A 9,950-nucleotide genomic window follows, 5' to 3' on the forward strand; every position below is an offset into this window, starting at 1 on the left:
TCACATATGAAAACCAACTACTTTAGTATCAAGCCAACCACTTTTTAAAAACAGTATCTTACTTAAATTATATTCTGAAGTTCATTTTGTTTCATGTGGCCATGGTAGCTATTTCTCTGATATAAATTTTTGAGTATAGCAGTATGGAATTACTATTATCATAGAACAGCCATAGAAATTCCTGCTTCTTTATCTGAAGAGATGAGATTAAATGAATATAGTACCATGACCTTCATATTTTTATCATTATGTCTATTTATAGTGTTTCCCTGTGTGATTGTTTGCATTTGTGTCTCTTAGTATATACATTTGTATGGAGGTCAGAGAGTATGAATTCAAGACAATAGAACCCTAGGTTTATTCCTAGCTATTCATATTATTTATAATAAAATTTAATTATTTGTTTTTGTATTTATGTATTAATGCACTTACACCTTTATGTTTTTCATTCATTTGTTGCTTATTTGCTTGCCTGGTTTACTCAACGACACACTGTCTATGACTTGACTGTAAATTGTGTATATCAAGCTGATCTTGAATACAGGAATAGCCACCTGTCTCTATTTCTAGACTACTTGGAACAAAGTCTTGCATCAGCATATTGACTTGCTGGATTTCTTTATTTTCTTATCAAATATGCCTAGATCTCTACACAGCAAACCTGTAGAGATTCTCTTGTTTCTCTTTTGTACACTCTGTATGATGACTGGATTATAGGCATGTACTCATATCCTTTTGGGAGGTATGAACTTAGTTCCTCTCACTTTGCATATTCTACTCTCTGAAACATCTCTTTATCTGTTACTCCGAAACACTTCAAATCCACACTGACAAGAGAGTATTACTTAATATCTCTGTCAAAGTGAGATATCAGAGAAAAAATTCATTAATGTTTCATTGTATAATTTTTTCTGGTCCTTCTCTGTCTGCCTTTCACTGTCTCTACCCTTTTCCAGGTCCATGATCCCCATCCTTTTCCCCACAATAAACTTTCTTTTATAGCAAAAAAAAATTTTTTTCATCTCCCCTAGTGCTTAAAAATTTAGGTCACAAGCAGTGAAAAGAAACTAAGAACCAGAGGTTAACAATAACCTCAGGGAAACAATGAATTCTCAAGACAAAAGGGAAGTGGTATTTATGATCTCACATTAAATATAATAACATGCAATGAACTGTGAATATTCAAGTGAATCAAAACACCAGCAAGGAAAATGGAGGTCAGCATGAAGTCCAACCACTATCTAAGGTGGAATCCTTCTTAGAGTTTTATTGCTGTGAGAAAATGAAAGGAGAACAGCTACTCTCATAAAGGAAAACATTAAACTGTGGCTAGCTTACAGTTTCAGAGTCTTGGTCTATTATCATCAAGGTTGGAACCATAACAGTATACCTGCACAAATCATTTTCAAAACTTTATCCGAGTATTTTACATCTTAATCCACAGGCAGGAAAAGTAGCAACTGAAGCACACTGGCTTGACTTGTTCTTCTCAGATGTATAGACCTACCACCATGTGACACACTTCTAACAATTCCATGCCTACTCCAACAATGACACACAACCTCATAGTGATACACAATAAGGTCAAAACATCTAAACAGAATGGTTTATGGGCCATTTCTGTGCAAACCACTACATTCCATTCCTTGATGCTGATAGGATTGTAGCCATAAAATAGCGCAATATGTATTTAGTCCAATTTAACTTCCCATACTCTAAAATAGCCTCAAGGTTTTCTTTCTTTTTTTTTTTTTCTTTTCAAGACAGGGTTTCTTTTTATAGCCCTGGCTGTCCTGGAACTCACTCTGGACACCAGGCTGGCCTAGCCTCAAGTTTTTTGATTTCCAAACTTCAAAGTCTCTTCTGAAATAATCTAACTATGCAATGTTATCCCCTGAAAAGTAAAAATAAAAATGTAGATCGCATACTTCCAACATATAAGGGCACAGAATTTACAATACCATTTCAAATTTGAGGAAATAAAAGAACATAGTCAGGAAATACTGTAAAAAAGCAAGATCAAAACCAAGCTGAGCAAACTCCAAACTCTGCAACTCCATGTCTGATTTCAAAATGTTCTTTACATCCCCAATTCCTTTCATCTCTATTGACTTAAAAACACTTCTTTCTATTGGGATTTTTTCCATTCTCTGTTATCAGTGCCCCTGGGCAGTTAAACCACACCAATAGCATCTTCAACATCATGAGACAATACAGGCTTTTCCTTTGGAGTTTGACATAATGACACCTCTAGGTCTCCTTGCACAGACATCCCTAATATCCTGGCCTTAGCTGTCATCCTTAGTCACAGAGAAAGATACTATAACCTCTCTCTTCAATCCTTGACTTTTAATACCAGAACTGCTTGGCTGACACTGCCAAATTATGTTACATGCTATGGCACTAACATTGTTACTTAGTACAATTAAATATTGACCAGTTTTGTATTCATGATGTTTTCCTTTACTTTCTAAATTTGGATATCCTGAAACTCTGTCTGTAGACAAGGTTGGTTGCCTCAAACTCCTTTTCACAAATAGGAAACATAGCCGGGTAGAATTTTGCCCAGAGATTTTTCACTACCTTTATTTCATTTAACTACAAGCTTTCCTGTAATATCTATTACAGGAAATTAGGTCACTGGTAGTTTTTAGTACTATTTTTTCCCCAATCTGTACATTGTATATTTTTGTTTCTCATCTTTGTACTTTTCTTTATATATCTTTATATGCTTAAATACTAATGACCACATGCCAGAATCAATAAGAAATTATGTTGATATTTACTTTGCTAATGGAATAAAATCATAGCCCTACCAATTAGCTTCAGGATCACTTATTGACCTAGGTCAAAAATATACAAAAATATAGCATCATTCTTTTTCAAGATATCTAAAGAGAAATCTATAGGAAATAGTAATATTCATATCCTCCGTGTCCACTTGAGCCAAGATTTCAGAGGTCAACACCTTTTCCACATTCTTCCTTGGTTGGCTCATTAAGTAGCACTTAAAATATTCTACTGCTTTCGTAAAAAATGTTCTTAAGTCAGTTTTCCTCTAAACACAAAAAAATTACCCTTCAAAGCAATGACTCTTTCTCTAATATCAACTTCTCTCTTCCTTGTGTTGGTGCATGTGTAGACCTACAATGACCATAACAAATCTTATAAAGGAAAACTTATATTTTCAGAGGTCTTCCATTTCATCATGGTGGAAAGCATTGCAGTGTGCAGGCAGAAATGGTCTTGGACAAGGACCTGAGAGTTCTACCTTTTTATTCACAAGCAGCAGAAGTGAAGACCCTAGGCAAAATTGAGCTTCTTAGAGTTCTAAATCACCTTTGCATTGGGACACACTAACTCTACCAAGCCCACAGCTACTCCAACAAGGTCACTAAGTATAGGCCAGGCACTCACACACATGAGTCTATGGGGTCCATTTCTACTAAAAGCACAAAAATGTTTCTATTTGATAACTTCTGAAAGAAGAGTCTGATTTCTTCAAAACTGTGATTTCTTCTACACAAGTCATAGTTTGGGATGGCTTTACCCTCAACAGTACTAAGGCAACACAAAATGAGCTTGATTGATAATTGTATTAAAATTTCTCAGGAGGAGATTCTCTGAGAGCAGAGGTGATTTGATGATGTTGTAAGATTTTGCTAAGTTACCTTCCTAGAAAAAGCAGTGGCTTTTTGTCAATGAATTAAATGTATCCTTAACTTCATGGATAGGACCAGAAAGCATAGAAGGAACTTGAACATGTCTAATAAAGAAAACACAATTTTTATTTGTAGCAAGAATTGTAACTCTGAAAGTTGGGGCTAAAATTGTAAAATAGCTATAAAACAGTAACATATTTTTAAAGGGGCTTGTCCTTTGTGTTTAAAAGACAATAACTACTGTCATTAGCTCCATTTGTTATGCAAAGATTTCTTATGTGAGGAAAATCATTTTAAGATCTTAATGATTAAGGTAACCTGTTTGAGAAGAAGTCATGAGGAAATATTTTTGTGGATGTTCAGTCCTGTGCTACCAGGGGTTGCCTGATGCAGCTGTTGGACAGTTCTCCATTGAGAAGTGGATTGGTTGTCTGAGGCTGTTGAATTACCTCTATTGTTTGAGGGGCCTGAGTTAGGTTGCTCACACAGTTTTCCTGGTTTGATAAGATTCCTGTATTATTAGAGGTTACAGTACTACCAGATAAGGCAATGCCATTCTTTTAAAAGTTAGCTTGGCAATCTTTAGGCAAGTGGTACTCTTTCAGACCAGGAGTATGCCTGGTTGAATTTCTGCTCTGAGTTGGGCCAGGAGTATTAAAATTTATATCACCTCCTGACATTCTGTGACATTTTTTGTTGATATGTCCAAGCTTGTTACTTGAATAATTTTGTAAGCCAAGTCTGATTAATTAAATTGTCTCTATCCTTGATTAGTAATATTTTGGATAGTGTTCTGGCTTTGTGAGGTTGTTGTAATGTTGTAACCTTGAAAATGTGAAGTAGCAACCTCTGCACATGATTTAAATAAATGTCCAGATTTTTAATAGTCCTTAGAAGAGATTGACAAGTAGGTGTAGCATTCTCAAAGGCTAGATGTTTTTAAACAATATATTTTTCTTCAGAGCCTCTATCAGCTGAGCAACAGAGTTTTCAAAATATTTTTTTCTGGTTTCACTATTATATTAGCAAGCCTTTTGGTGTTTGTATCAATACTGGGCAAGCATCTCCATGCTTCTAGAGTTGAAGCTGCTATTTTTACTATAACTTCCTTTGTCATTTTTCTGGCGAGTTGTTTCTTCAAACAATTCCCCCATACCCATAAACATTTCCTATACTAACTCTTTCAATCTCTTCTTTTTTGTCAGACATCTTAGATAATTCTTTGCGAGCCAACTGTTTATATATATCTGTCCACAGTAAAAATTCCTCTTTAGGTAGGTAGGCTATGATGATTTTAATCTTATCCTGAGGAATCATAAACAATTTAAGTGGTAATAATTCCATTAGAGATCCTTATTCTATTTGTTATTCTCCATTCTCACTGGGAAACAGCCTAACAATTTACCATGTTGTGGAGTCTGGAGAACACCAGCAGCACATAGAACCCTTTGGTTTCTTTTTATATTTTTCAGGGAGTTTTATGGAATGTCTTATATTTAAATACTTCAGGATAGTGCACTTATGTTTGTTATATTTTGTTAGTTTCTTTTCTGAGTCAGTTTTCTCTTCAGAGGTTGATTTTTCCTTTTCTGATTTAACACTAGCCTCTCCTAATCTAATTTTCTCAAACTTCTTTTTGTCTAGGAATAAACATTGTTCTTAAATCCTGATCGAGACAGTAGTAATTCATTCCCCTCACAAGAAAGTGAATCTAATGTCTCCTAAGCACGTATGGCTTTTTTGTCATCAGCTAATGCCTTCCTAAGCACAGTCTAAATAGCAGACAGTATAAAGGTCATGCCTAATCCTCCATTCTCAGTAATCCAGTTGTTAATATCTAACCCTGTTTTCTCCATGCATCCATATCTAAAGTTCTCCTTTCTGGAAACCGAGGACTGACAGTTTGTACAAACTGAAGAAAGTCAATCAGCTGGCTAGTGCTAAACTTAATGCCCTTTTCTTTAAGAGTATGCTTAATAACATCTGTAAAGAACTCTGTCAGTAGAGTCACTTTGTCCCATCTAGAGAGACACACCTGAAATGCATAGAAGGGGTGATGGTTCCTGATCTAAGGTTGATGATGACAGCTCCCAAAAGAACTGCTGGGAGAACTGCCTGGTGACAGCAGGAAACTAAAGCCAGAGGATGGCTCCTGTCCGTCTCTTGGCAGTGATGGTACTCAAGAAACCAAACCAAGTGTTGGTGGTTCTTACTACTAGCCTCTGCCGAAGAGAGCAGGAAATTTCAAGATCATTATGTTATCATGTACAAGTATTATAAACTCAAATAAGTTCATATAAAATTTAAAGATACATACGATTTTTGAGAACTCCAAATGTGAGGAATTAAGTAGTAATCACTACTAATAGGAGCAGAGGAACTCAAAATCTGCAGTCACAGAACAATGATCAGAGGCAATATCAAAAAAAAAAAAAATACCCACAGATTTGATCATTTTCTTTTGCACACATAATTTTTAAAGCACATGATTTACAATAAATATATTTTGAAAATTAAAACTATTTTTTATCATTTCTTTTCTTAAAAATATATGATTGCCTCATTTCCCTCTTCCATTCTTTATGCAAATTCTTACACACTTCCTTTCTCATCTTAATTTCATGGATTCTACTTTCATTAATTGCCCAGGAGGACTTAAACTTACACAACACACATACACCCACATAAACACACACACACACACACACACAATTGCAGGTAATGAAATAATACTGTGAAGTAGATTACCCTAATGTAATATTCTTCCACAGAAAAGATTATAATTTTCTCCAGTAAAGATTTTACATACATAAAATCAGTCTACACCTGTCTTATTACTTATGGAATGTGAATGTTTTAGTTGACTGCACACATCCACCTCTACAAGAAGAATAGTAAAATAATCCTTACAACATTGACCAAAAGGACCATCAGTCCTTACTACACAGAATTTGCCAAACAAACTTAGGCCAGAAAACCTGCAATATAGGCTGTGAGTTGCCTTTTTTTGTATTTTTAAATATGATTGAATATGCCTCTGAAGATTGTCTTTTTTAAAATACACACAGATAAAAAGAGAGCTCTCAAAAAAGACATTATTACCAAGGAAAAGTGCAAAAGGGATGAATGAAGGCCGGTGGTTACAATAGGTAGACACTAAGGAAGAACTTTTGTAGTTAATTCAAATAAAAATAAGTCCACGAAGGAATTGTATTTGCATTCAAAATCAGTCAATGATTTTGTACTGAAAGCATGCATTGCTGAAATTCAAAGAAAGAGTTTGATCATTTATAAAGCCAATTCAGAATCACAATATGGTTAGGAATGGAGTCATATTCACTGCTAATATACGTGAGGGAAGACATAGTAGAAAGAATTCAGAATGACATTTTCTACATGAGAAATATTCTAGAAAATTAGAAAGAATTCAGAATGACATTTTCTACATGAGAAATATTCTAGAAAATTGCATGTCTTTTAATATGTAAAATTGCACAATGGTGCATAGCCTCAGTAAAATAATAAAGTCTATTAGAAACAAAATTGCCTAGAATGGAATTCTTATGATATATCAATTTTATCAAGCTATGAAGAGTAAAAATGAATAGTTATTTGATTAAATTAATTTTGATGAATAGGATCAAACCTATATTTTACTTGATGTGAAGAGAAATAATTCACACTCATAAACCCCTAGAGAAAATTATCAGTATGAAATGGACAGATTCAAAATATGTCAACCAAAGGATTGAATATATTGGCCAATAGTATGACATATATTTCAGGATCTTAGTGTTGGATCTGGGGCCCTGATCTTGATCTTAGCATACACATTTCAGAATAACAACATTTGTTTGAACAACTTTACCTTCACCTGAAAATGTGGACTATATCAGAAGAATGTACACACATGCAAATAATGGATGTGATAACAAGTTTAAACAGACTGTACCATGAATGTGAGTATAAAAAAGCCACTTTTCTCTTAAAATTATTCCATCCTCATAAGGAACACACTGTTCAGCAAATATGCTTAATATATTATAATAAAAGTGACTGAATTTTGTCATGAATTTAGCTTGTGTTTTTCTGATTTCAGGCAAGTTCAATGTTTGTCACAGGAATCATTCCTCTTATTTATAATGAATAAACCAGAGTAGTTGCTCACATCTCAGGAAGTACAGTCTTTAGAGTGAAGTGCTTTTCTGCTGCATAAAATAAAGTGAAACACATACACATTGGTACCTGAGCTGCTGAGAGGAAAGGGTATCAGAAAAGTGGATTTATGAGGAGCATTAATTATAATGAAATAGAAGAGGGTCTACCCAACAACCAAAGTTGCCCCATTTACTAAGCATATGAGAAAACTAAATGATTTCTTTTGAGTCAACATATGATTTCCTAAAAATTTAGAAATACCATATCGAAATAACAAATTTTATATACCCATTTTTGATATTTTTAAAAATTCAAAATAAACTTGTCAAACAAATAAACCATTAAGATTAATTTATATCTTTACATTTTTTTATCTCCACTGTCTTTGATTTAACACCTCAACACCTCAAAAGATTTTACCAAGCACAGAGTATTGTCACATAGAGCATATCAGCTTTTTACTTCTTTGGTTTTTTTTAATTGCTATTTTGACAAATTCAATTTTAGAGATTCTAAAATATTTCATGTATTACTTTTGGTCATTTTCTGCTCCCCAACTTCTAACATATTTCTTCATGTGTTCACAGGAATGTATAAGAGTTGCTGTATTTCCATACTACGTCTTCCATACGTATATAAGAAGGTGTTCTTGGGAAAGGAAAGTCTGTCTTGGATAAAATCATGTTATTTTCTTTAGTAAGAAACGTATATGAATGTTTCTGACTAAGTCAGAAATATCTGTCTGACAGTATCCATAAACCTGGATTATTTAACTAAAGCTAAGAAACAGCACCAAGATGAAACTCTCAAAGTCACAAAGTCTTAGTAGACACATATATAAAAATAAGAAAAAATGCTGCAAACCATTTGTGTAAAAATGTAAACACAGGTACACCATCTGAGAACAAAACTTATATTATCAAACAAATACTTATAATAAAACATGAGATAGATAATATATTAATGGATCATAGAACTATTCACAACTTCTAATTGTGAAGTTGTTAACTCTGGAATCAGCTGCAAGTAACATACATGGCATCTTCACTCAAGTATCACAAAAAACACACAGAACTTATAGCACTTAATGACATCATCTAACATCACAGGTGCAATAAAAACTTCCAAAATGCTAAGAAGAATAAGGTAAGGCTTAGAATAAATATACTTCCTTGAAATCATAACACTGAAAACTATTCAGTCATTGTGGCATAACAAGAATGACAAATACAAGGTTATGGTTAACAATCAAATGAGGAAACTAAAGTGAAGACAGGAGAAGTTTCCATTTCCTTTCCCCCTAAGTGAGGGAAATAATCTAAAAGGAAAATAAAGCTGATGAGAAGATTTCAGAAACTCTAACAGTGAATTTGTCAAAATACAAAAATAAACAATAAGTAAATATTGAGTATACCCTTTAAGTTATAAGAATTCTGAACTCGAAAAATAAATATTTGTACTTACTGTATGTAATAGTCCATATATTCATATGGTAGAGTTGAATGTGGCTTTTTCTTCCCAGTGTAGAAAGTATGAAGAGGGAAAAATGCACCAATCACAACATCTCCTTCATGGTGAAATTCTTCAGGAATTACGTAATAACATCTACTGATATTATACATCCTAGCAGAGACAAATTTGGTTATTTGCAAGAACCAGAAGATAAAAGTGCAAGAGAACATCCTATTATTTCATGGGTCTGCTTCATACAGAACAAACAGTGTGCCGTACCTATATGCTTGGTTCATGTTTTTGTGACCATGTATGTTTTGTATTTGCTGACGACTCATTCTGTGACACTAATCATTCCAAGGGATTGAGAATGCTATTGGGAATTTTGAAACTATTTTTCACATGGACTCTGCTGCTGAGGCCCTCTATCCAAGTATAAAACAAACTGGGAAATATGTTTGTTCACATTCTTCACTAGCCAAAGGCACTATGACTTCAGCAAAGACTACACATAGCAAGAGCTCAGGGTTGATCTTCTCTTGGGATGAATTGGCTAACCATGTTAAGGAAGAAACTTTTAATATGAAAAACAATTTAGGCTGACCCCCACAGGTTACCTAACAGGAGGTCAACTAACTGAAAAATAGAAAAGGCTAAAAAGAAAGCATTGTAGGTACA

The 9,950-nt window shown here is 33.9% G+C and overlaps 1 protein-coding gene across 2 annotated transcripts in view; it reads right to left on the reverse strand.

The window, feature by feature from the left end:
- The window catches only part of LOC116101777 (vomeronasal type-2 receptor 116-like), a 36,435-nt gene extending 26,933 nt beyond the window's left edge, over positions 1–9,502 (reverse strand). For both annotated transcript variants that reach the window (XM_031385605.1, XM_031385604.1), the window contains exon 1: positions 9,285–9,502. In XM_031385605.1, the coding sequence (XP_031241465.1) occupies positions 9,285–9,502 (218 nt within the window). The remainder of the gene's footprint in view (positions 1–9,284) is intronic.
- Positions 9,503–9,950: the final 448 nt, after the last annotated feature.

This window comes from Mastomys coucha, unplaced genomic scaffold (assembly GCF_008632895.1).
Source record: "Mastomys coucha isolate ucsf_1 unplaced genomic scaffold, UCSF_Mcou_1 pScaffold21, whole genome shotgun sequence".
Lineage (NCBI taxonomy): Eukaryota > Metazoa > Chordata > Mammalia > Rodentia > Muridae > Mastomys > Mastomys coucha.